The sequence below is a fragment of the Artibeus jamaicensis genome, unplaced genomic scaffold, assembly GCF_021234435.1.
Source record: "Artibeus jamaicensis isolate MK-2021 breed Jamaican fruit bat unplaced genomic scaffold, CSHL_Jam_final scaffold_804, whole genome shotgun sequence".
Taxonomy (NCBI): domain Eukaryota; kingdom Metazoa; phylum Chordata; class Mammalia; order Chiroptera; family Phyllostomidae; genus Artibeus; species Artibeus jamaicensis.
In genome coordinates, this window is record NW_026522055.1 from 1,004,790 (window position 1) to 1,028,807 (window position 24,018).

The 24,018-nt window shown below is 58.4% G+C and overlaps 1 protein-coding gene across 2 annotated transcripts; it reads left to right on the plus strand.

Moving 5' to 3' along the window:
- The first annotated feature begins 99 nt into the window (after positions 1–99).
- On the plus strand, positions 100–23,453 carry PRR12 (proline rich 12). 2 transcript variants are annotated; one of them, XM_037140895.2, is made up of 14 exons: positions 100–636; positions 2,192–2,304; positions 3,447–3,608; positions 3,693–6,997; positions 7,447–8,113; positions 9,658–10,049; positions 16,113–16,229; positions 16,400–16,533; positions 16,814–17,292; positions 20,178–20,303; positions 20,419–20,516; positions 22,212–22,358; positions 22,462–22,557; positions 22,754–23,453. In XM_037140895.2, the coding sequence occupies exons 1-14, from the start codon at positions 551–553 to the stop codon at positions 22,943–22,945; spliced, it is 6,114 nt and encodes a 2,037-aa protein (XP_036996790.2). In that variant the 5' UTR covers positions 100–550; the 3' UTR covers positions 22,946–23,453. The 2 variants fall into 2 exon arrangements, with proteins under 2 accessions (XP_036996790.2, XP_036996791.2); XM_037140896.2 differs by having other exon boundaries at positions 22,799–23,453.
- The last annotated feature ends 565 nt before the right edge of the window (positions 23,454–24,018 follow it).

Below are 24,018 nucleotides of genomic sequence, written 5' to 3' on the forward strand. Positions count from 1 at the left end.
TTTTTTTTTGCATTTGCACGGGATTGTGGGAGGAAGCGGAGCACAGCCAGACACCCCGCCGCCCGCCCCCCTCCCCTCCCCTCCCCCCTCCCCCAGCCGCCTTGTGCAAAGATGGCTGCACCGTGAGCGCAGCGGAGGAGGAGGTGGCGGCGGTGGCGGCGAGAGAGCGAGCACCCAGCGCCCGCACCCACCCCGGGGCCGCCCGGGACGCCCCCTCCTGAGCGCGCGCTCCCCTCTTCTCACTTGCAAGCGCCGGGGCAAAGGCGGAGACAGCGGGGTCCCTCCTCCCCTCCTCTCCCTCAAGGGGGAACCCCCCTTCCCCCCTCCTTGGCTCGGCGACTGCACCCCCTCCCTTGCCTGCCCCTCCGCCCCTGTTCCCTCCCTCCCCCGCCCGGGGCCTTCCCGGGCCTTCGGCGGTAGCAAAGAAAAAAGAGAGAGAGAAGGGGGAAAAAAAACCAGCAGCGGAGGGAGCGGCGGCGGAGGAGAGCGCGCGCGCGCCCCCTCCTTCCCTCCCCCTCCCCCTCCCCCCAATTTCCACCGCGGCCAATTCATGGACAGGAACTACCCCAGCGCCGGCTTCGGGGACCCGCTCGGCGCCGGGGCGGGATGGAGTTACGAGAGGTCAGCGAAAGCTAGGTAAGGAGCCGAGGGTGGCCTGGAGGAAGGGTCTAAGGGGTGGGGGCCAAGCCGGCCCAGTCCGGCCGGGCCCGCCCGGCGACGCGTGCATCGCAAACTCCCCTCCGGCTTGCGAGGGAGCGGCCTTCCTCGGTTTACAACAACGCCGCCGCCCCAGTTTACAAATTGCAAACTCCGCCAAAGCTAGCTCCGGCATGCAAAGGGAGAGATGCAGCGGGAAAAGGGGGATGCAAAACAATTTCGAACGAAAAGGCCTTGGGAAGGTGGGAGGGACTGGTGAAGGAAGGCCTGGATTTCCCCCATCCTTGGATTCCCGGTTTGCTGACCCCTCCCCCCCGGGTCCCAGGCTCTATTCTTGCAAAGGTGGGAAGGAAAGGAGCATTAGAATGCAGACCTGGGGGGCGGGCCCCCCCTCCCAAGTCCCATTGTTCCGGAGCTGCGCGAGGCCGCGCCACTCGGGCCCCCCCGAAATTCCGCGCGCAGAGTGGGTACGGGGCCCCGCCCCCTTCCTAAACTGGGGTTCTGTGTGTGTAGCGGGGCAAGGGGGGAGCAGGGGGGGTTATCCTGGTATCTGAGACACACCCCCTTTAACTCCTCATCCCCAAAGGCAGAGAATTCTAGTTGATGGCGAAGAGTGGAGTGTTTGACCTCTTTGAGTCTGGGCTGTGGATTGGGGCCATTATTGCACGGGAGTTATTCGGGCGTGTGGTTGTGCGAGTGTGGATCCTGTCCGTGTGTAGCTGGCACTCTGTGTTGTGCCCTCACCCCTCCCCTGCTGCAAACCAACTCCCTCCCCCAACACACCTGGGTTTTCCAGCATGGCTGGGCATGACCACACGTGTGTTAGTTCCATGTGGGACCTTCGCTCTGTATCTTTCCTTCCCCACAGGTGAGTTGGATACTTTGGCACACATACTTGGCTTTGCATGGTCCCATGCATTTGCACCTCAACCCCAGGGGCTTCCTGTGTTCATGTTTGCAGTTCTGTCTGGTACTTCACTGTCCTTTCCTCATCCCACATCCCTGCTCTTTGGGGAACAATCTACCCCTGCTCCCGACTGGCTTTGCACCACTCCAGGAGGTTCAGGGCCTGCGTGTTCCCACGTGTCTGAAGAAGAGGGGGCGTCTAGGCACAGCTTTGGGTTGGGCCCCAGGGTCTGTGTCATCGGCTGGTTTGGAATCTGTGTGTGGCCCGAGGTCCACGTTTTCAAATTGAGCTACTTCCTCTGACTCTTCACTCTCTGTGAGAGCGTGTGTTTGTCTCATACCTGTGCGTGTTTCTGTGTTTGTAAACGTGAGTCTACATGGGCTCTATTTCCTGGAAGTCAGGGCCCTTTACTGCTGCTGGGGCTCGAGGGTTCATTTCTATGGTTCTTTGGCTGCCCCCCCCCCCCCCCCCCCCATTGCCTTGTTTTCTTTCCTTTAGGGCCTAAGTTTCCTTAGGATAATCCCCATTCAGCTGGAAGATTTCCCCCAACTCCCCAGGGGATTTGCTGGGTTTCCTTCTCCAAGGGCAGCTATGGAGGATACCCTAACATCTCCCCCTTCCCCCCAGCTTGGTCTATGGCAGCTCCAGGACCTCGCACCCCGAGACGGACATCTTACACCGCCAGGCCTACGCAGCCCCCCACCCACTGCAAAGCTATGCCACCAACCATCACCCTGCAGGTACGGCCCCCATCCCGCCCAGCCTGGGCTGCCCCTCCCCCTGAGGTAGCTGATTGGCTGGTGTAAGTTCCACCCCTCCTAATTGGCCTTGCCTTGCCTCCTGGGCCGCCCCTTGCTCTCCTTCCTCTCATTGGTTGATAAGAGGCTGCTTAATTTTACACCGGATTCGTCCGCCTTTGCCTGTGGCCCCGCCTTTTTCGTTCCAATTGGCCTCATCCCCAGAGCCCCCAAATCCCACCTTCTCTTCCAGGCTTTTCCCCTTCTCCAGCGCACCCATTCACTTCCCTCTGGGTTTGCCCTTTTTTTTGGCTCCTTGGTTCTCTGAATTTATTTTTTAATTTGTTGATTTTAGAGAGTAAGGGGGAGAGTGAGAAACATCAATTTGTTGTTCTATTTACTTATGCATTCTTTGGTTGATTCTTGTATGTGCCCTGATTGGGGATCGAACCTTAACCTTGGCATATGGGGCGGGGGAGGTGCACTCCAACCAACTGAGCTGTCTGGCCAGGGCCTGATTATCCGAATTCTTTTTTTTCTGATTCCAATTCTTCCTGATTGGCTGATTCTTTGGACCTCCCCCTTTTTCCTTAGGTTTGCCTACTCCCTTATTCTGCCCCAGTACCTCTCTGCCTGTAAGGCTTCTGATTGGCTCCCTTTTGATCCAATGGCCTGTCTTGCTTGGTGAACTAGCCATGAGAATGTGTAGTCCAGTTTGATCCTTGTCTCTCCTGGTTGGTTCCTTTTTTTATCCCCCCCCCCCGCCCCTTTTTTTCCTCGATCTTCTCATTTTGATTCAGCCTATTTCTACTTGTCCTCTAGTTCTTTCCTGTGGTCCCAGTCATCTCATCCCTTACCCTTGTTGGAATTGCTCACTTTTGCCTCACACCCTACCCTTATCTCCTTGTTTCTTTCACTTCTGGATTTTTCTATCCCTTTGTCTACTTTTCTTTTCCTGGGCCCCCTGCCCTTAAGATTTCATTGTACCCCATTTCATTGCACCCCATCCTGCCTACTGTCTTCATAGAAGACTCCCCTTTACTTCCCTCCAGTCCTTTTCTCTGACCTAGCTTGCTCTTGGCTTCTTCCCTTTCAACCAGACCCTAGCCCCTACTTAGCTGACGCTACCCCCTGTTTCTGGCCAGGCCTCTCTGGACTCTTCGACACTGGCCTTCACCACGCGGGCTCAGCAGGGCCCGACGCCTCCGTCATGAACCTCATCTCGGCCCTGGAGTCCCGGGGCCCCCAGCCAGGCCCCTCTGCCTCCTCTCTCCTCTCCCAGTTCCGCAGTCCCTCCTGGCAAACAGGTAAGTCCACTGCCAACTCGCGAGGGCCAGGGTGGGGCTGGCTCGCGGTCCACCCTGACCTACGGTCTCCTCCATCATTCCCAGCCATGCATACGCCAGGCCCCACGGAGCTCTTCATCTCAGGCGCCCTGCCGGGTTCCAGCACCTTTCCATCCTCCTCTGCCCTGTCGGCCTACCAGCACCCGGCTTCCTTCGGCAGCCGCCCCTTCCCAGTGCCCTCATCCCTCAGCCTCCAGGACCCCCCATTCAGCCCCCCAGCTAATGGGCTCCTGTCCCCTCATGATGTGCTGCACCTGAAGCCCTCGCAGGCACCCACGGTGCCCTCCTCGCTAGGCTTTGAGCGCCTGGCGGGGGGTGGTGTCCTGGGGCCCGCTGGGCTTGGCCCGGCCCAGACTCCCCCTTACCGTCCTGGTCCCCCAGACCCACCTCCACCTCCCCGGCACCTCCCAACTCAGTTCAACCTGCTGGCTTCTTCTTCCGCTGCCGCCGCCGCCGCTGAGCAGTCCTCCCCACAGCTCTACAACTTTTCGGGTGCTGCGCCAGGCCCACCGCCACCCGAGCGGGCGCTGCCCCGCCAGGACACTGTCATCAAGCACTACCAGCGGCCAGCCAGTTCCCAGCCCCCACCACCCCCACCACCAGCCCACGCCCTCCAGCACTACCTGAGCTGTGGCGGCAGCTATCCCTCCATGGGCCATCGGGCCAACCTGGCCTGCAGCCCCCTGGGTGGTGGGGAGCCCTCCCCAGGTGCTGGTGAGCCTAGCAAGGCTGGGCCCAGTGGAGCCACGGCCGGGGCATCAGGCCGGGCTGCGGGCCCCGAGGCAACCGGAGGAGGTGGGGCCGGGGGTGGTGGCGGAGGTTACCGCCCCATTATTCAGTCACCCGGTTACAAGACAGGCAAAGGTGGTTATGGGGCAGCTGCTGGGGGCGCCAACAGACCCCCGCCACCTCGTTCAACTGCCACACCCAAATGCCAGAGCCTGGGGGGGGCGGCTGCGGCCTATGCCACTGGGAAGGCCTCTGGGGCTGGCGGGGCGGGAGGCCAGGCCTATTCTCCTGGTCAGCCCCAGGGGCTTCTAGGACCCCAAGCCTACGGGCAAGGTTTCGGAGGGGGTCAAGCACAGGACTTGAGCAAAGGCCCTAGCTACTCAGGAGGGCCTCCGCAGCCCCCCAGCGGCCCCCCGCCTCCTGGTCTAGCCACGTGTCAGAGCTATTCGCCTGACCAGCTACAGGGGCAGCTGTATGGGGTGCAGGGCGAGCCGTACCCAGGGCCAGCTGCCCACTCCCAGGGGCTGCCCACGGCCAGTCCATCACTCAGCTATAGTACTGGCCATTCACCAGCACTCTCGGGCCACGGAGGGGGCTGGGGTCCCAGCTCCTTGGGTGGCGGCGGAGAGGCCAGCCCTTCTCATATCATCCGCCCGCTGCAGTCACCGCCTGCCCCCGGTCGCCCGGCGGGAGTCAGCTCTCCAGGAGCCCCTGGCAAATACCTGAGTTCTGTCCTGGCCTCAGCCCCGTTCCTGGCGCCCCCGGGAGCCAGCAGCTATGCAGCTGGAGCAGGTGGCTACAAAGGCAAGGGAGATGGCTCAGAGCTGCTAGCAGGCCCCGGGGGGCCTCCTGCTGAGCGCACGGAGGACGAGGAGTTCCTCATCCAGCACCTCCTACAGGCGCCCAGCCCCCCAAGGACCTCAGGGGCCGATGGCTTGGTGGGCGAAGATGGGGCAGCAGATGCCTCCAAAGGACTTGGAGGGAGTGGCGGGGCCGGGGGTCCCCCGGGCACACCCTATGAGCTGGCCAAGGAAGATCCCCAGAGGTACCACCTGCAGAGTGTCATCCGCACCAGCGCCAGCCTTGACGAGGGTGCCACGGCGGCCCTGGAGCTAGGCCTGGGGAGGCTGAAGGAGAAGAAGAAAGGGCCAGAACGGGGTGGCGAGACCCCCGAGGGGCTGGCCACCTCCGTCGTCCATTACGGGGCAGCTGCCAAGGAGCTGGGGGCCTTTCTCCAAAAGAGCCCGCCACCCCCACCTCCGTCGGCCCAGCCTGCCCAGCCCACACCCCACGGCCTCCTCCTGGAGGCCGGGGGTCCTGACCTCCCACTGGTGCTGCCTCCTCCACCTCCGCAGCTGCTTCCCTCAGTCCTCAGCCACACCCCCAGCCCCTCTTCCAGCAACCCCAAAGTCGGCGTCCATCTCCTTGAGCCAGCCACCCGTGATGGGGCGCCCCAGGCTCCGCCGCCGCCCCCACCTCCACCGCCTATGCCTCTCCAGCTCGAGGCTCATCTCCGCAGCCATGGGCTAGAGCCCGGTGCGCCCAGTCCTCGCCTGCGACCAGAAGAGGGCCTGGAGCCGCCGGGTGCCATGCAGGAATTGCTTGGGGCTCTGGAACCGCTGCCTCCGGGGCCTGGTGACACTGGCGTGGGCCCACCCAACACCGAGGGCAAGGACCCCTCGGGGGCCTACCGCAGCCCCAGTCCACAGGGCACCAAGGCCCCCCGCTTTGTGCCACTCACCTCCATCTGCTTCCCCGACTCCTTGCTCCAAGACGAGGAGCGCAGCTTCTTCCCCACCATGGAGGAGATGTTCGGCGGAGGGGCAGCAGACGACTATGGCAAGGCCGGGCCACCTGAGGACGAAGGTGATCCCAAGGCGGGCGCTGGGCCCCCGCCCGGACCCCCTGCCTATGATCCTTACGGGCCCTACTGTCCCAGTCGAGCGTCTGGAGCAGGGCCCGAGACACCGGGCCTGGGCCTGGACCCCAACAAGCCACCTGAGCTGCCCTCCACGGTCAACGCGGAGCCTCTGGGCTTGATCCAGAGTGGGCCGCACCAGGCAGCCCCGCCGCCCCCTCCGCCTCCACCACCACCTGCCTCAGAGCCCAAGGGAGGCCTGACCTCGCCCATCTTCTGCTCTACCAAGCCAAAGAAGCTGCTCAAGACGTCCTCATTCCACCTGCTCCGGCGCCGCGACCCTCCCTTCCAGACGCCCAAGAAGCTGTATGCCCAGGAGTACGAGTTCGAGGCGGACGAGGACAAGGCCGATGTGCCTGCGGACATCCGTCTCAACCCCCGGCGTCTGCCTGACCTGGTGTCCAGCTGCCGATCCCGCCCGGCCCTCTCCCCGCTGGGTGACATCGACTTTTGTCCACCCAACCCTGGCCCTGATGGCCCCCGTCGCCGTGGCCGCAAGCCCACCAAGGCCAAGCGCGATGGCCCACCTCGACCCCGGGGCAGGCCACGGATCCGCCCACTGGAGGTCACCACCACCACTGGGCCAGCCTCGACTTCCACACCCACCGATGGGGCCAAGAAACCCCGGGGTCGGGGTCGTGGCCGGGGCAGGAAGGCTGAGGAAGCAGGGGGCACCCGGCTGGAGCCCCTGAAGCCACTTAAGGTGAGGGTGAGTGGGTCCCCACTACCTGACTTAGAGAAAGGGAAGTTTGGGAAAGCACATTTGAGGTCTTAGGATGTGATTCATATTCCTAAAACCCACGAGGAAATGGATCTGAGGGCCTGTGTCAGGGTTCCTTCATTGGGGAGCTCTGAGTATGGAGACTTGGATTCAGCAGGGAGGCGGAGTTTTGGTTCTTATCAGTCGGGGATCCTAGATTCTTGGGTTTTGGTATTTGGAAGGTCTGGAGCCCTGGGCTGGACTGGGCAGGGAGAGGTCAAGTGGGCAAGTGGGAGGGAATTGAACCCTAGCATTCAGGGATCAGTGAAAGGGTGTGTGTGGCTGAATTCCAGCGTTCTATTGGCTGAGAACCTGGGGGTTTAAACTTCAGGGACTCGGGCCTGAGGATGGAGGGGACTTGGGCCCTGACTCCCCACTGCTCCTGTGTCCAGATCAAGCTGCCTGTGCCCAAGGCTGGTGAGGGTCTGGGAGCCTCATCAGGAGACGTCATAGCAGGCACTGACCACAATAACCTGGACTCAAGCCTGACTCGGGAGAAGATTGAGGCCAAGATCAAGGAGGTAGAGGAGAAGCAGCCAGAGATGAAGTCTGGCTTCATGGCCTCCTTCCTGGACTTCCTCAAGTCAGGCAAGCGCCACCCACCACTCTACCAGGCGGGCATGACACCTCCGCTCAGCCCCCCCAAGAGCGTGCAGGCCTCTGTGCCCCCCCGAGGCCTGCAGCCCCAGCCCCCCACGGCCCCCACTGTGCCACACCCCCCACCCGCTGGCGCTTTTGGGTTGGGGGGTGCTCTCGAGGCCGCTGAGAGCGAGGGGCTGGGGCTGGGCTGCCCTTCGCCTTGCAAGCGGCTGGACGAAGAGCTGAAACGGAACCTCGAGACACTGCCCTCCTTCTCCTCGGATGAGGAAGACTCTGTCGCCAAGAACCGGGACCTGCAGGAGAGCATTTCCTCGGCCATCTCTGCCCTCGATGACCCTCCCCTCGCCGGGCCCAAGGACACCACCCCCCCGGAGGGGCCTCCCTTGGCTCCAGAGGCTGCGGTCCCGGGGCCGCCCCCCCTCCCAGGGCTCCCCAGTGCCAGCAGCGGTGGCACACCTGGTGAGCTCTAGGAAGATGGTCCGGGGGCGGCACAGGGGGTTCCTGTGGTTTGGGACAGTGGAGACGGTTGTGCAGATTACAAACTGTTCCAGGGACGCTGTTAGTTGATGTAGATTGGCAACCTTCTGATGAGCAAACATGTTTTGAGAAGGGTATTTTTTCGCTAAGCCCATGTGCTTTTCTTAGCGCACACGTGCCAAGTGGACTAGCGGGGGTCCCCAGGTGGGTGCAAGAGAGCTCAGGGTGTGGGGCAGGTTATAAGTTCTGGGGACAGCCTGGCAGTGGGGTACTCGGGAAGCTTTTAAAACTGGCCGGGGATTGCAGGGCCTGGGAAAGGTTCTGGGGTTAGTGGTGCGAGATGAAGGACAGAAGGCAGAGGGGGACTTGGGGAGGGTCGTTTCATAAGAGAGAGGGATGCTGACTAGTCAGGTCTTGTGGGCGGAAGTAGGGAAAGCCTGAGAGCGTGGTTGGGTCCGGGTGGTAGGGTTCTGTTCTGAGAAAGGCTTCGGGCAGAATTTAAGGGCCTTTGATGAGAGGAGCAGAGGTATTGGGGGTTTGGGAGAGGGCATTCTGGGCAGTTAATGAGGGGGCTTGAGGGCTCACAGGGATGTTACCAGAGCCTAGGGGGAATCGGCATAAAGAAGCAGTGGTTATTCCCGGGGATGGAGAGGGGCGGAGGGGCGGGGCTTCTGAGGAGGTAGAGGCCTGGAGGGAAGGATTGCAGAATTGGCAAGAACAGGGAGGGACTGGGATTAGAGCCAATAGATGTTTGGGATTAGGCTGGCCAGTAGGGTGAGGGGCAGGTTCCAGGAGTTCAGCATAGCGCCTGAGCTGAGAAGGGGCCTCAGGGAGGGGCTCTGGCATGGCCGAGGGCTGTGGGGGCCTGAGTGCCCCTAAGGGGCGGAGGTGTTCTCCAAGGAAAGGACAGGGGGATTCAGAGATAAGAGGAAGAGGTTCTGGGATTGGCGTTCGGGAACTTGGAGGTATGTCAGGGACTTAGGCTTGGGGCAGGGGAGAGATGACGGGTGTTGAGTTGAGGGGGTAGATACTGAGCTATGGTATGGGGACCTAGGACTACTCTAAGAGACAGTGGGTCTTTGGAGGCTGGGAAAGATAGCGACGAACAGTGTGGGTAAAAAGAACAGGACGCTGGAGAGAAGTTAGAGGCACCTGGGCTTCCTGTGGGTGTCTGGGGACAGGTGGGTATAGAAGGTCAGGGAGGGGACAGGATGGGACAGGTGAGCAGGTCAGGCAGGATCTGTGAAGGAGGGGCAAGAGCAACAGACTAAGTGGAGATGCGGGGTGGAAGGCACAGATAGGTAGTAGCTGACGAACTCCTTTTCATCAGGAGGGGTGTTGGGGGTGCAGGGCGGGATGGCTTGGCGCCCCCCCCAGAGGAACCTAGAAAAGGGCTGGGAGCACCTTTCCCGGACAGAAAAGTGGAGACTTGAGGGACAAGCCCGGGATGTTGACGGGCAGCAGATTGAAGCTCCAGTGGGGAGGGTGCAGGGGATCCAGCCCTGATGGACCTTCTCGTCCCCCAGAGCCCCCGCTGTTGGAGGAGAAACCCCCACCCTCTCCGCCACCTGCCCCATCGCCCCAGCCGCCACCCCCACCACCAGCTCTGCCCTCGCCACCCCCTTTGGTGGCCCCAGCCCCTGCGCCCAGCTCGCCACCTCCGCCGCCTCCACCAGCCCTGCCTTCGCCACCCGCCCCTCCGCCCCCGCCAGCTGCTGCCCCACCAGAGGAGCCCGCTGCCCCTTCCCCCGAAGACCCCGAGCCGCCCGACGCCCGGCCCCTGCACTTGGCCAAGAAGCAGGAGACGGCGGCCGTGTGTGGGGAGACAGACGAGGAAGCCGGTGAGAGCGGCGGTGAAGGCATCTTCCGCGAGCGGGACGAGTTTGTCATCCGCGCTGAGGATATACCTTCCCTCAAGGTGAGTCCCCAGCGGGCGTATGACTCAGCCCAATGGATTTGGCCACTGGCGTGTTCATTGAGCACCTGGTGGACACCGGCTGAGGGCCGCAGGTGTAGCAGTGGCCGAGACAGCCCCGTGGGGCCCTTCCGCGTTCGCGGTCTATCCAGGCGGACAGTGGCCAGCTGGGAGCGCGGGGCCTCTGCGGAGATGGTACTTGGTGTATGTTACCTATAACTAAGATAAGACGATTATTAACTGTTTGTTGCCGTTATCCTGACTGCTGGGGTTACGATAAGGACCATGGCAGGTGAGGGTCTGGTCTTCCGGATCCCCTAATTTCATAGTGCTTTGAAAGAGAGAGCCAAGAGACCGCTTTGTGACTTGCACAGTAAGGGTGAAGGCCTCAGGCGTTGCAATGGCACAGCTGTGAATACACGCCCCACCCACTTTGGATGTAACAGCCAATGAGTCGAGGATAGTTATGTGTCAGGCGGCTCGAGACATTTCATGCCGACCAGCGCATTCGCTACTTCCAGTTCCTCCACACCAGCCGACTTTAGTCTGCAAGGGCCAGATGCAGCCTATGTCCTGTTTCTCATAAAGTTTTATCAGCACGTAGCCACGCCTACCCTTTGCATATCACGCCCATCCTTTACGTATCACGTAGGGCCCCGACAGTGTCGGGGGGCAGTGGCGGAGTCTGGCGGTTTCAGTTCACCCTTGCTGGGCTGCAGAGCCAAAAACGTTAGCTGCGCGCCGCGTTCCAGGACGTTGGCTGGCCTCTGCTGCGCTTGGTTTCTTGGACAGGTAGACTTAGATCAAAGGATTCATGTAAGTGCTTGTCAAGGGTAGGTGACGTCAGAGACCCTGGTAGTGCTTCCCACCGACACCACGTACTGCGACACCGCACCACGTACGGCGACACCACGTAGGGCGACTTGGGTGTGTCTCCCTCGGCGGCCAGCCCTCCTGCGCCTCCTGCAGTCGTCACACTCCTTCCCACCTGCCGGTTGCGCCTTACGTCATTGGACCCTCGCCCCTCTGAGGCTGATTCATTATTGGCCAGTCAGCCTGGGATGGGCGGGGAAGATGGTGAACAATCACCAATGGTGAGAAGGGCACAGGCTTTGGGACTCCTCCGGTTGCAATTTAGTTTGATCTCCCCCATCCCTGTCCCCGAATGGTGTAGACCTACCTGTGTGCGCCACGAAGTCGATCTTTTTCGCCATTTCTCAGTGTACTGTGCGGTAGCATTAAGTACCATATTGTGCTGTGTATAATGAGCTCCCGTGTATAATGCACACACATTGTTTTGTGCATGTTAAACATGGGATTATTGTACTCGTATCTAATCCTTGTTTTTCCCTTAAAAATTTGGACAAAATGCGCGTTATACGCAGCAAAATACAATCTGTTTGCATCGTTGTGCAAAACTGCCCTCAAGTTTTATGTTTGTAATCGCCTTCCCATACAGGGATTACTGTCCCCATTGTACATGGAAGGAGATTGAGCCTCAGGTTTTGGGACCCGTCCTAAAGGCTACTTCAGGACAGTCAAGTAGCCTTCCCAGGGTGTCGTGGTTGGGACCTGGAAACTCATGCTGTCGTCACCAGATTCAGCCATTTTCTGTGTAATTCTGTCAAGCACTGACGGTGACAGCAGCCAGGCATCTAGCGCGGGCTCTGGGGCAGGGACGGTCCCGCCCACTTTTCAGATGAAGTTCACGATCAGAGAGAGGGAATCATTCCGCTGGCGAGTGCCGAGCAAGCACTGAAGCCAGGGCCATCTGATACCACCTCCCCGGTGGCATAGGGGAGGGGCCCGGGCAAAGACTCAGATGCTTAAAATACAACACGAGTGTGAGTTATGGGGTGGGGGGGGCCACAGTCCCAGGACTGAGCCACCATCCCATGTTGGGGACACGTGCGTGTGCCTGAAGTGAGGGTATGCTGGCGGAGGGGCTGTGGAGGGGCCAGCTTTGGCCTCAGTCTGCCTGGCGGGAGTCTCTGCCACTTCCAGTTGTGTGCGGCTAAAGCGGGCACAGTCTCTGCCACTTCTGAGGTAGACTAGTGTTGAACCTGCCTGTGCCTCAGTTTCCTCATCTGTACAATGGGGGCTGACCATGCAGTGTGAGGACTTGGATGTCATGGCTTGTCCTGTGCTCTGACCATGGCTGGCACACTGAGGTGTCCTATAAGCTTTAATTCCGTTACTTACCTTGGTGATCTTGGCCAAGATTACTTACCTCTGGTGCAAAATGTGGCCCAAGTTTTTCTGGTGACCAGATAGCAAATATTTTTGGCTTTGCAGACCACTTATGGCTTTCTGTCACATATTCTTTCTTTATTTTTAATTTTTTTTAAGATATTACTTATTTTTAGAGAGCAGAAGGGAGGGAGAGAAACATCCATTAGTTGCCTTTCACACACCCACAACTGGGGACCTGGCCTGCCACCCAGGCATGTGTCCTGACTGAGAATCAAACCAGCAACCTTCTGATTCACAGGCTGGCACTCAGTCCACTGAGCCACACCAGCCAGGGCTGTCTCGTGTTCTTTACTTTTTCTTTTGTACAGTATTTTTGCAACCTTCACCCGAGTACATTTTTTCCATTGCTTTTAGAGAGAGAAGGGGAAGAGAGATTGAGGGAGGGAAGGAGAAGGAGAGAGAGAAACATCCACATGATAGAGAAACAATTGGTTGCCTTCTCATATGTGCCCGACCAGGGATCAAACCCATGACCTTGCGTTCTAGGAAATGATGCTCTAACCAGTTGAGCCACACCAGCCAGGGTTACAATTCTTTAAAAAACGTAGAAACCATTCTCAGCTTTTAGACCTATAAAAATGGGCCACGGGCCATAGTTCTTTCCTAGAACAGTAAGTCCAATAGAAATATCATGAGTCACATACATCTTGGAAGCATTCTTGGATCCACATTTTTAAAAGTTCAAAGATGGATGAGATTAGCCACAGGAATGTATTTTCTTTAACCCGGAATACCTAAAATAGCATTTCAGCATGTAATTAATATAGAAAAGTTTGATGGGGTTTTTTTTTTATTATACCAAGTCTCTGAAGCCCAATGTGCATTTTACACCCATAGAACATTCTGATCAGTTGTATTTCAAGTGCTCGAGAGCCACATGTGGGGAGGGTCTTGAGTGGGAGAGTGCGGGGTTAGCTTCCTCTCTGCTTTCTCTGTAACGTGGCCACGGTCATATGAACTCTCAGTTCTCGAGGGTGTTGAAGAATTGGCAAGATGTAAACTCTGAGCATGCAAGCGTTTGTTGGACAGAGAAAAGTGTGGGCAGGGCAGTTTAGCCGAAGAGAACAGTCTGTGCAAAGGCCCTGTGGTGATGGAAAGCATAAAGTGCTTGTGTAGCACAAGGAAGCAAGAAGTTTAGTGGCCGGACAGTGAGCACGGGGGCTGGGATTGGTGGGAGAATCTGCTCTGGGTTGCCCAGGCTCTGCCAGGGCCTCTGGTCTGCAGGGAGGTGGCTGGGGAGGTGTCCAGTTCTGATGACAGTCTGCGGCATCAGCTCTGTGACAGCAACTCTCCTGTTAATAGGCCCCACAGTTTTCTCTTTCACACCAGGCTCATAGCTTGTAGCTAACTCACTTCCTGCTGCTTACCGCCCTTGTCCTGACGTGTCACAGTTCAAATTCCCAGAAAAGAATCTGATTGGTCCAGGTCAGCATTTGGGGGCTGTGGGTGGGGCAACTTCCCCAGTAAGTGGAAGTGGGTGTGGTTGGTGATCTGGTTGACAGGAGGAGGCTGGAGGGACCTGGCTTTGGGACTCACTGACACTGGTGGAGGAGCTGGCAAAGATGATTGACAGGCGACGGGGTCCAAGGACTGGGTGGTGCGGCGGGGATCCTGGGAGGAGAAGTGGTCTGGGGGAAGACGCCAAGTTCAACTGGGATGTGGTGCGCCCAAGGACTGGAGTCCAGCTAAAGAATCAGCTGGCTGCCAGAGAAGGCAGATAGGTGGTGGGAAGAGACAGGAGGGAGTGGGTTGCACTGATGGATTTTTCAAAGGCTTCTGAGAACTCAAACAGGGCACATCGTGGTCACATTGAGAGGGAACAGGGAACTCTGGTGTGGGACCCTGCATGTGCAAAAAAAACCTGGAGTTCAGAAAGTCTGGGGCTTGTCTGCCGAGCTTTGAGGGACGGGTGAAGGGAGAGGCAGCTGAGGCTTCTGTGTGCCGGCCTACGGGGTCTGCATTGGAGGCCCTGAAAGGGTTTGGAGCAGGGCATGAGGTAGATGGACTTTTCAGTCTTTGGGCCTCTGGCCTGGCTCCCTGAGGAGCCAGGAGGGAGGACTGAGAACCCTGATGTCTTGGAGGAAAGCACTTCAGGTTGGGGCGCCTACATACCTGTCCCATCCTGCCTCACTCCTGTATGAGACTCCGGCAAGAGCCTTCCTGACCTCATTTTCAACAGGTTATGGTAAACCTTTCTTTGTGTTCCCCTGACTCATCTGAGGGACATGAAAAATTGTGGATGTGAAAGCAGTTGACCTCAAACCCAGAGTAGATAGCCAATACCTGGCACGCGGTTTGAAGCGCTGCAGGTGCTGCTAGCGGCAGACATTATTAATGGATCCCAGCACTGGTTCGTGCTGGGGCTCAGGGCAGCCATGATCAATCAATTGGAGTTGCTGCCTGAATCCTATTGTATCACTTGACTGTGGAGTCTTCCAATGCAGGGACGGGCCCCTGTTCATCTCTGGGTTATCACAGTATTCAGCGCATGTTTCCTGCTTTGTGCTTACTCTTAACTTACCTGTACCTGTTGCGGCTCTTTTCTAGAGCCACAAATGTCACACACCTCCCTGGCAGTCCCTGGTCATCACCCAGGCCCCTCAGGGAAGGACACATGTCCTTCCATGGACTCATTTAGGTGCCACCTCTTCCAGGCAGCATTCTCAGACTCAGATTGAGTTCAGGGTCTTTCTTCTAGGCTTCAGAGGCACCCCCCATTAACACGTTTATTACACGTACTGTTGTTTTGTGAGTGTGTACGCCGGTGTCCCCTGCTGCCCGGCCCCACTCCCCGGGATCCGATGCTGGGTCGGACACGCACCTGTCGGTTTCGGTGGGCGAGGGTCTGAGGGTGTCTGGGGATGACGATGGGAGACGGTCTCAGGTGCCCTGGTACCTGCCTGTGTTTGGCCTGAGCCCTTCCCCTGCTCATTGGCATGTCTGTCTTGCCCCCTCGTTAAGGAATACCCCATGAAAGGCTTTGTTTGTCGATCTCACGCACTTCTGTACGCCAGGGCCCGTCATGGCGTCTGAAAAGTGGTGGCTGGGTGCTCGGGTTTTGTCATTACACGGAGCCACGTGGGGGGCTTGGCCCGTCACACACTGCAGGGCCATTGTGACGGAAGCCTTGTGGCCCAAGAATGCAGGGCTGGGTAGGGAGTACGGGGACAGGGCCACACTGCAGCCAGGTCTTCGGGGCTGAGAATGTCACAAGGCCAAAAGATATCTTTGTCTGTTGATTTTTTTTTCTCTTTAAGATTTTATTTATTTATTTATTAGGCTTCCTTTTTTTTTTAGAGATTTTATTTATTTATCTTGAGAGGGGAAGGGAAGGAGAGAAGGAAAGAAATATCAATGTATGGTTGCTTCTCATGCGTCCCCCGCTGGGAACTGGCCTGCAACCCAGGCACGTGCCCTGACTGGGAAATGAACCGCAGTTGTTTGGTTTGCAGGCCTGCTCTCAATCCACTGAGCTACACCAGCCAGAGCTATTTACTTTTTAGGAAGGGGAAGGGAGGGAGAGCAACATCAGTACGTGGTTGCCTCTTGTGCATCCCCTACCTCAGACCCGGCCTGCACCCCAGGCATGTGCCCTGACTAGGAATCGAACCCATGACCCTTTGGTTCACAGGCTGGCACTCAATTCACTGAGCCACACCAGCCATGGTGGGTGTTTGTTGATTGCTTTTTTGACCACGATGCCTCTTCTCTAAGGAAGGGGGTATTGAGGGAGGTCAGAGGAGCAGGAATTGGGAGCACGGTGTAGGAATGGGGGCTGACCCATCCAGCCTTCCTGTGCCCTCCCCCCCTCAGCTGGCGTTGCAGACCGGCCGCGAGCCCCCACCCATCTGGCGCGTCCAGAAGGCCCTGCTGCAGAAATTCACCCCGGAGATCAAGGACGGGCAGCGGCAGTTCTGCGCCACCAGTAATGTAAGCCTGCGGAGGGCAGGGAGGACTTGGCGCCCCGGCGGGAGGGGACAGGGGGACGGGAGGAGGTGTCTGGCTGCCGTGGCGGCCCAGGGCCTCCTGGGAATGTTGGGCATCAGGCTGCCCAGTGGGGTGGGTGAAGGAATCTCCGTTGTGCCTCTTTCCCTCCACAGTATTTGGGCTATTTTGGGGACGCGAAAAACCGGTACCAGCGCCTCTATGTGAAGTTTCTGGAAAACGTCAACAAGAAGGATTACGTGAGGGTCTGTGCTCGGAAACCCTGGCACCGGCCCCCAGCACCCGTCAGGTACCGTGTGGGGCCTGGGGGACAGGTGACGATGGGCAGGGCGGACGGGCAAGGGGATGGAACGTGCAAGAGAAGAAACAGAGTCGGGGGTGGGGGGTGGGGTACAGAGACCCAGAGAGGGGAAACAGCGGGTCATCTGTTTCCTTCCTGGCGGGGGTGGGGGGGGGGGGAGATGGGTCTTCTACGCTCACAGCTGTGGGCCAGGCAGGGGGATCCCAAAAAGCAGAGTTGGGGTTTCTTAGGTTTCTGCTGACCTCAGTCCTTCTATGTTTCCTTCCAGGCGCTCAGGGCAGGCCAAGGGCCCCCCCTCTGCTGGGGGCACCTCTGCACCTACGCCCAAGGCCTCCGCACCGCCTCCCAAGCCCGAGACCCCTGACAAGGCACCATCTGAGAAGCCCCCAGAGCAGATGCCCGAGGCAGCCGTGCCTGAGCCCCCTGCCCCTGAGAAGCCGTCCCCACCTCGGCCTGTGGAGAAGGAGAAAGAGAAGGAGAAGGAGCGGGTGACACGCGGGGAGCGGCCCCTGCGTGGGGAGCGGGGCGCCGGCGGGCGGCAGACGCGGCCAGAGCGGAGCCTCGCCGCCGGGCAGCCCGCCACCTCCCGGCTGCCCAAGGCCCGGCCCACCAAGGTGAAGGCTGAGCCGCCCCCCAAGAAGAGGAAGAAGTGGCTGAAGGAGGTGGCGGGCAACGCTGCGGCGAGCGGGGGCCCACCGGGCAGCTCCTCTGACTCCGAGTCGTCCCCTGGAGCGCCCAGCGAGGATGGTGAGGCCCTGGGCAGCCACGAGGCTGGTGGGGAGGCTTAGGGAGGGGACTCTGGAGCCTTCAGAAGAAGCCACAGGTCAGGGCTGTCCCGGAGCGTCCAGGGAGCGTCGACAGGAAAGTCTCAGTAGTGAGTACGTTAAAAATAGTGGCAATGGCTACCCACCATGTAGCACTTACCGACACAGTAGGCGGTCTTCTAAATTCTTTGTGGAGTGATTTGGGTAGTTTTCATAGTGCTCTGATCCTCATATACAGATGGGGAAATTTATGCAGATTTAAAACATAGGATTCATTGGCTCTTAGCGTCGTAGAGTTACTCATCTTGGCAGCCAATTATAGAGCGTTGACATCACCCCAGAAAGAGACCCTGCGCGCTCTGGCCATTATGCCCCGTCCCTCCCTCCAGCCCTAAGCAACCGGTAACATACCTTCGCTGTAGATGTGCCTCTTCTGGAAACTGCATGTAAGTGGAATCGTACCATACATAGCCTTTTGTGGCTGGCTTTCATTTAACATGCTATTTCTGACGTTCACCCATTGTTGGTGTTTTATTCCTTCTTATGGCGGAATAATCCCCCATGGTACGGATCTGCCACGTTCTGTTTGTCCATGCACCCGCTGACAGACGTTTGCGTTGTTGGGAGTAGTTGGCTGGTGTTGTGGTGAACGGACCTGGCCAGCCCAAGTTTTTGGAGCCTGGGAAATGGGGAGGAAGTGAACTCTGTACCCTTAAGGGAACAGTCCCCCTTCCAAGGCTCAGTCGGTGTCCTTCTCTGGGTCTGGGTCTCTCTCTCTCCTCACCTCATTCGACCGGGGCCCCTCTCTGGGGAGGATGAGCCTGACCCGCATCTGGAGACCCTGAAGCTCTTGCCCAGCCCAGCGAGGAGGCCTCAGAACCAACTGGCTTCCTTGCTCAGGACCAGCTACCCTCCTGTGTCCTAGAGGCTGATGCTCCCTTCTTTGTATTCCCAGTGGAAAGCTCTAGAAAGAGGCTGCAAAGAGGAGAGGCTCTCTCCTCTTTCTTTAGTGCACTCCCCTCCAGCTTCCTCAGCGCCTTGCTACAGGTGTTTATTGAGCACCTACTGTGTGCCGCAACTGCCATTCCAGCTGTGAGCAGAATAGACAAAAATACGTGTCCTCCTGGCTGCTCATAGTCTGGCCGGGGGTGACTCAGATAAATGCGTTGTGGAATAGAATACCACACAGTATGAAAAATCATCGCTGTGAGGCAGGGGAGGATTAAAGGCAGTGACCAGAAGTCAATCTGGGAAAGAGGATCCAGGCGGCAGCCTGGGTGATACTTTTGGGAAAGGGCGAGAGAGGCGCGGAAGGGTTCTGGAAATGACATTGGAGCGGAGAGCCGGAGGCCGCTGGGTCATGTGACTTTGGGGGAGAGAACATTCCAGGCTGGGTGTGTCGGGATCAGGAAGGAGGCCAGTGGCTGGAGCGAGTAGGAGGAGAGGGTGGAAAGTGAGGGCAGAGAAGGAGCAAGAACAGATCTCGGAAGGACAGGGAGCCTGGGACCGGGGCAGGCTTTTGCCCGGAGCAGTCCAGGAGTGATGGGTGGGTTTGGTGAGGCCTCACAGGGTCTGCCCCTCACTGCCCGGGGGTCACTCCAGATCCTTGAAACAGCTGTCACCAGGGACCCTCGATACGAATACGTCAGGCTCGTGCTTCCTCCTAAGGGGTATTTTGGGGGCTTCCATGGCCCTGCTGCTTGTGCTTCTACCCCTCCCCCCGCCCCCCACTCTAAGGGTTTCTCATGAATGCCCGTCCTTGTTGCTTCTCGGGCTCTACCCATCACCTGGCAGGCTCCACAAATGTTTGATGAGGCACAGGCTTGTATCCTTCCCTGCAGAACACCCTCCAGGCCTCCCCAAAGCTTCTCCCTCCTGCTCACACTGGGCTCCTAGTCCTAAAACCCAGTCCCCCAGCCTCCCAGCCACTAGACCTGGCCCTTGGGGCAATTGTGTTTTTCCTCTCTCACCTCCATACCTGAGCTCTCCTCAGCCCTAATGCACCTGCCTGGGCGGCCCATCCCCCTCTGCTCTTCCCCACAACTCTGGCCCTCCTGCCCTCACCCCGGATCAGTGGCTATAGCCTGCGCCTCCCGCCTGGCTCCAGCCTCTTCTTTTCTGACCAGGGTCATTGCCCTGTCCTCTGGTCTCACCCTTCCAATCCGTCCCCTCCGTGGCCTCAGAGGGGTCTTTTCTACACTTATTTTCACCCCCACCCTGCTCCCTGCTCTCCCATGACTTCCTAGTGCCCCTCAGAAGAAGCCTCTGGCCTGTCCTCATCCCGCCGGTGGCCCTGCCTGTTCTGGCTCCAAATGATAACGTCCAGTGTGCTCCTATCTCCTCCTCCCATCTTGCCCTCTGTGATCTGATCTCTCAGACCTGATCCACCGGTTTAGAAACCGATTACGCCGCTGCTTCAGATGTTATAGAAGCTTCGTGGAATGAAGTTTACCGGTTTGGAATGCTGTTTCCTATTACTGGCGTCAGCTCTTGGGTGACCTTTTCTCGGACACGCTGGGGTCACAGTGCCCGTGATGCGTCCATGAGAACACGTGGCCCTGGTTGCTGACAGTCGTCCCCTGTGGGCTTGGGCCTCCCCGAGAGCAGGGATCTCTCCCCTGGTCTCTGCTGCTTAGAACGCCACCTGCTACACCCTAGCCCGGTAGCTCAGTCTGTTTGAGCATCATCCCAGTAACGCCAGGGTCATGGGTTCAGTCCCTGGGCAAGGCACATGTAAGAATCAAACAGTGAGTGCGTGAATAAGTGAGACAGTGAATCGATGTTGTGAGAGAGAGAAAAAAATACCACACAGGTATCTTCAGGAGCGAGTCCGAATCATGAGCTCACATTCCATGCTTTTTCCCCCAGAGCGGGCGGTGCCCGGGCGGCTGCTGAAGACCCGGGCGATGCGAGAGATGTACCGGAGCTACGTAGAGATGCTGGTGAGCACCGCCCTGGACCCGGACATGATCCAGGCCCTGGAGGACACGCATGGTGAGCTGTGGCCTGCAGGGCGGGAGCGGCGCACCCAGGCCCCCACCCCCTCCTCTGCCTTCCCCACAACATGGTGTGACTGTGGCTCTTCTCACACCCTTTCCTCGTCTTTCAGATGAGCTGTACCTCCCGCCCATGCGGAAGATCGACGGCCTCCTGAATGAGCACAAGAAGAAAGTCCTGAAGCGGCTGTCGCTGAGCCCGGCCCTGCAGGTGCTCGGGGGCTTGGGCAGGAGCTGTTGGGGGTCCAGAGATCAGGCCTGGAGGACGTGTGGACACGCTGGCCACTGCGGTGGTCCCCGGGACATGTGCAGGGGGCAATCACTGGAAGGGGCGGGCTTGGCCAGGGGAAACGTCGAGAGCAGGGCTGTCAGAGGGGGTTTGCTGTAGCCTTACAGGCCCAGGGGGAGGGGAGCCAGGATGGTGTGGAGGGGTTACGAAGGTCTGGCTGGGGTGGGCTTCTGGGAAGGCCCAGCAGAGTGTGGCTATGCAGTAAAAGTCTGGGGACAAAAGACAGACGGGACCCGCAGCGAGGACTTGTTTGGATTCAGATGGCTTCTCCACGGACATAATACAACTTCTTAGAGTCTCAGGCTTAAGTACTAAGTCATCTACGTACTTTCTCTCTGGAACTGCCTAGGGCTCTGGGGTGGAGTGTCAGGGCGGCGCAGGGGACTCTGGGATAGAGGGTGAATCTGGCCGTGAGAATTCTGATGAGGATGTCCATGTCCTGCCGAGAATTGGGGGGTAGAGTGGTGGGGCGACTCAGGTTCCTGGGATGGAATGTTAGCCCACCCTACAAATTCTAGGGAGGGATGCCAAGTCTAGTTCTGTGAGTTCTCGGATGGGTGTGAGGCTGGCTCTGGAAGTTCTTGGCGGGATATTAGTTGGCCTCAGAAAACGGAAGTGCTCATCCAGTTCTAGAACCCCTCGGGGGACGTTAGGATGACTCTGAGAATTCTGGGAGCGACCCTTCCTCTGACCGAGAAGAGTGGGGAGGGTGTCTTGCTAGGGTTCAGAAATTCATTATTTGAAAAAAGGAAAAAAGCCATTGTGGAATACACGCATACCACATCTTATTATAATTCACAAGATACTTGCTTTTTTTTTTTTCCCGCCAATTGAAAGTAAGATCCTTCGCCAGCAAAAAAAAAAAAACTTATAATTTACAAAGGCTCCAACGATGATCAGAATTTTTTAGTGATAAATTTTTTTAAAGATTTTATTTATTTATTTTTAAAGAGAGGGGAAGGGAGGGAGAAAGAGAGGGAGAGAAACATCAGTGTGTGGTTGCCTCTCACGTAGCCCGGACTGGGAACTGGCCCACAACCCAGCCATGTGCCCTGACTGGAAATCGAACCAGCAACCCTTTGGTTCACAGCCCACACTCAGTCCACTGGGCTACACCAGCTAGGGTACAATAAAGTTTTTTTTAATGAAGGTATATACGTTTATTTTTGGAAAGAATGTTATTGCATAAACATTACTTTCACGTGTTCCCAGAAACCCAAAGTTTCCCGACGCGCTTTATTGCCGCCAGGGGTCTGGGCCTGAACCCAAGGCGTCTCCAGAGTGTACCCGTGTTAGGACAGGTCTCAGGGTCACCGGATAGAAAGTAGCCTGGCACTGGGAATCCTGGATTTTAGGCCGATTCTTAGAATTTTGTATAAGATAGTGAGGTAGCTCTGAGGACTCTGGGAGGAAATTGGGTGTCTGAGAATTCTGGGACATGCCACGGAGCGTATAAAAGGTCACCAGGCAGGTCGAGGCTCCATGGTCCTTGAAAGAGAGCAGGGCTCCCAATTGTCTTTCATGATCTACAGCCTGGGGAAACTGAGAGAACTGGGTGCTGGGTTTGGGGTGCGTGGGCCCAGGGAGGCGTCCCGCTGATCTGCCCCCCCCCCACAGGACGCCCTGCACACGTTCCCCCAGCTGCAAGTGGAGCAGAGTGGGGAGGGCTCCCCTGAAGACGGGGCCGTGCGGCTGCGGCCGGCTGGGGAACCCTACAACCGGAAGACACTCAGCAAACTCAAGAGGAGCGTGGTCCGGGCCCAGGTGAGGCCAGGAAGGGGCGGGCAGGGGCAGGGGGATCAGAGAGAGGGGCTGCCGCCCAGGGCCGGGGGGGGGATGCTGAGGCTTCTCTGCCCCATCTGCCCAGGAGTTCAAGGTCGAGCTGGACAAGTCAGGCTACTACACGCTGTACCACTCACTCCACCACTATAAGTACCACACTTTCCTGCGCTGCCGGGACCAGGTGAGTCCCTCCGCCCTGGGGTATCCCCTCATGGGTTGTTCTATGCACCCAGGGGTCTGGGACCCCAGTACTCCCTCCCTCAAATCCCAAACCCAGGCCTCCCCCAGCCCCTCCTCCCTGAGGCCCGGGAGTCCAGCTCCCAGCCTGCCTCTCCCCGGGACGTTAACCCGTGGGCCCCTGCCTCCTCCCACCCCAGGCCCTGGTGGCCGCCCGCCGCAGCTGCGCGTTTCAACCCCTGCAGACCCTGGCCATCGAGGGTGGCGCTGAGGACCTGGGCCAGGAGGAGGTGGTCCAGCAGTGCATGCGGAACCAGCCGTGGCTGGAGCAGCTCTTCGACTCCTTCAGTGACCTGCTGGCCCAAGCACAGGCCCACAGCCGCTGCGGGTGACCCGCCGAGGCCTGGGGGACACACCTCCACCACGAACCGAGAACTGGGGCAGAACCGTGTGCTCAGGCGCGACCCCCCAGGCCCCGCTGCCAGGGAGTGGGGGGCGGTCACCGGTCAGGGTGTGTCCGTGCTGCCCCCGCAGGGCAGGGTTCAGAGTTTGACTCACCCCTCTCCCAAGCCCTCTCCGCTCTCCCCATTCCTCCCACTGTCCGGTGTACAGAGAAATTATTTATATATATGTATAAATGTCTATTTAGTAACGGTTTCCCTCTCCCCCCCGGGCCCCACTCCCCGCTCCACGGCCATAGCCCCCACCCCCTCCACCTTGTACATAATGTATAGGAAAAGTCTATGTATGGTTGAGGGGGGTGGGGTGGCTTGAGAGAGTTGGGGGACCCCCTCACCCCCAAGTTCCCCCCTTACAGGCCAAGATCTTTGCTAAAGGCCATTCCCTCCTCAGGGCCTTCGGTGTCCGATGGGAAGGGGAAAATGCATCTTGTTAATTATTTTTAATCTTATTTATTGTACATACCTGGGGCGGGGGGCTGGGGAGGTGGAGAGGGGAGAAGGGTCCCCTCCCTGCGCCCCTCCCACTCCTTTTCTACTGCGGTTTGTCTGTGTCTCCCTCCACCCCCAGCACACACACCGCCCCTCCTCCCATTGTCGTCTGGATGTGGTTCTATTTTTTATCGGCCTCTCCTCCCCTCCTACCTCTCTCTAACCCCTCTGCTCCCACCCCCCCACCCCACCCCCGTTGTCTCTTGCTCTTTCTTGGGCTTCTGTACAACTCAACTTGTATACACTGTGTACACACGACCAGCCAAACGAAAACCCGACAGCCAACACTTTATCGGCAGGCTGGAGTGGCTCTGTCTCGCGGCATCTGGGGGGCGGTGGGGGCGGAGCACCGGCAGGTGGTCTGGAACAGGTGGCTTTTCTGGAGCCCTGGGAGGTGGTTGGGCTGGCGACATTGTATCCATGATGTCTCGCTGTGTAACAAAGAGCCCGCCCCAAAATTTAGTGACTTCAAACAAGAAGCATTTATCATTGTACGGTTTCTGGGGGTCAGGAGC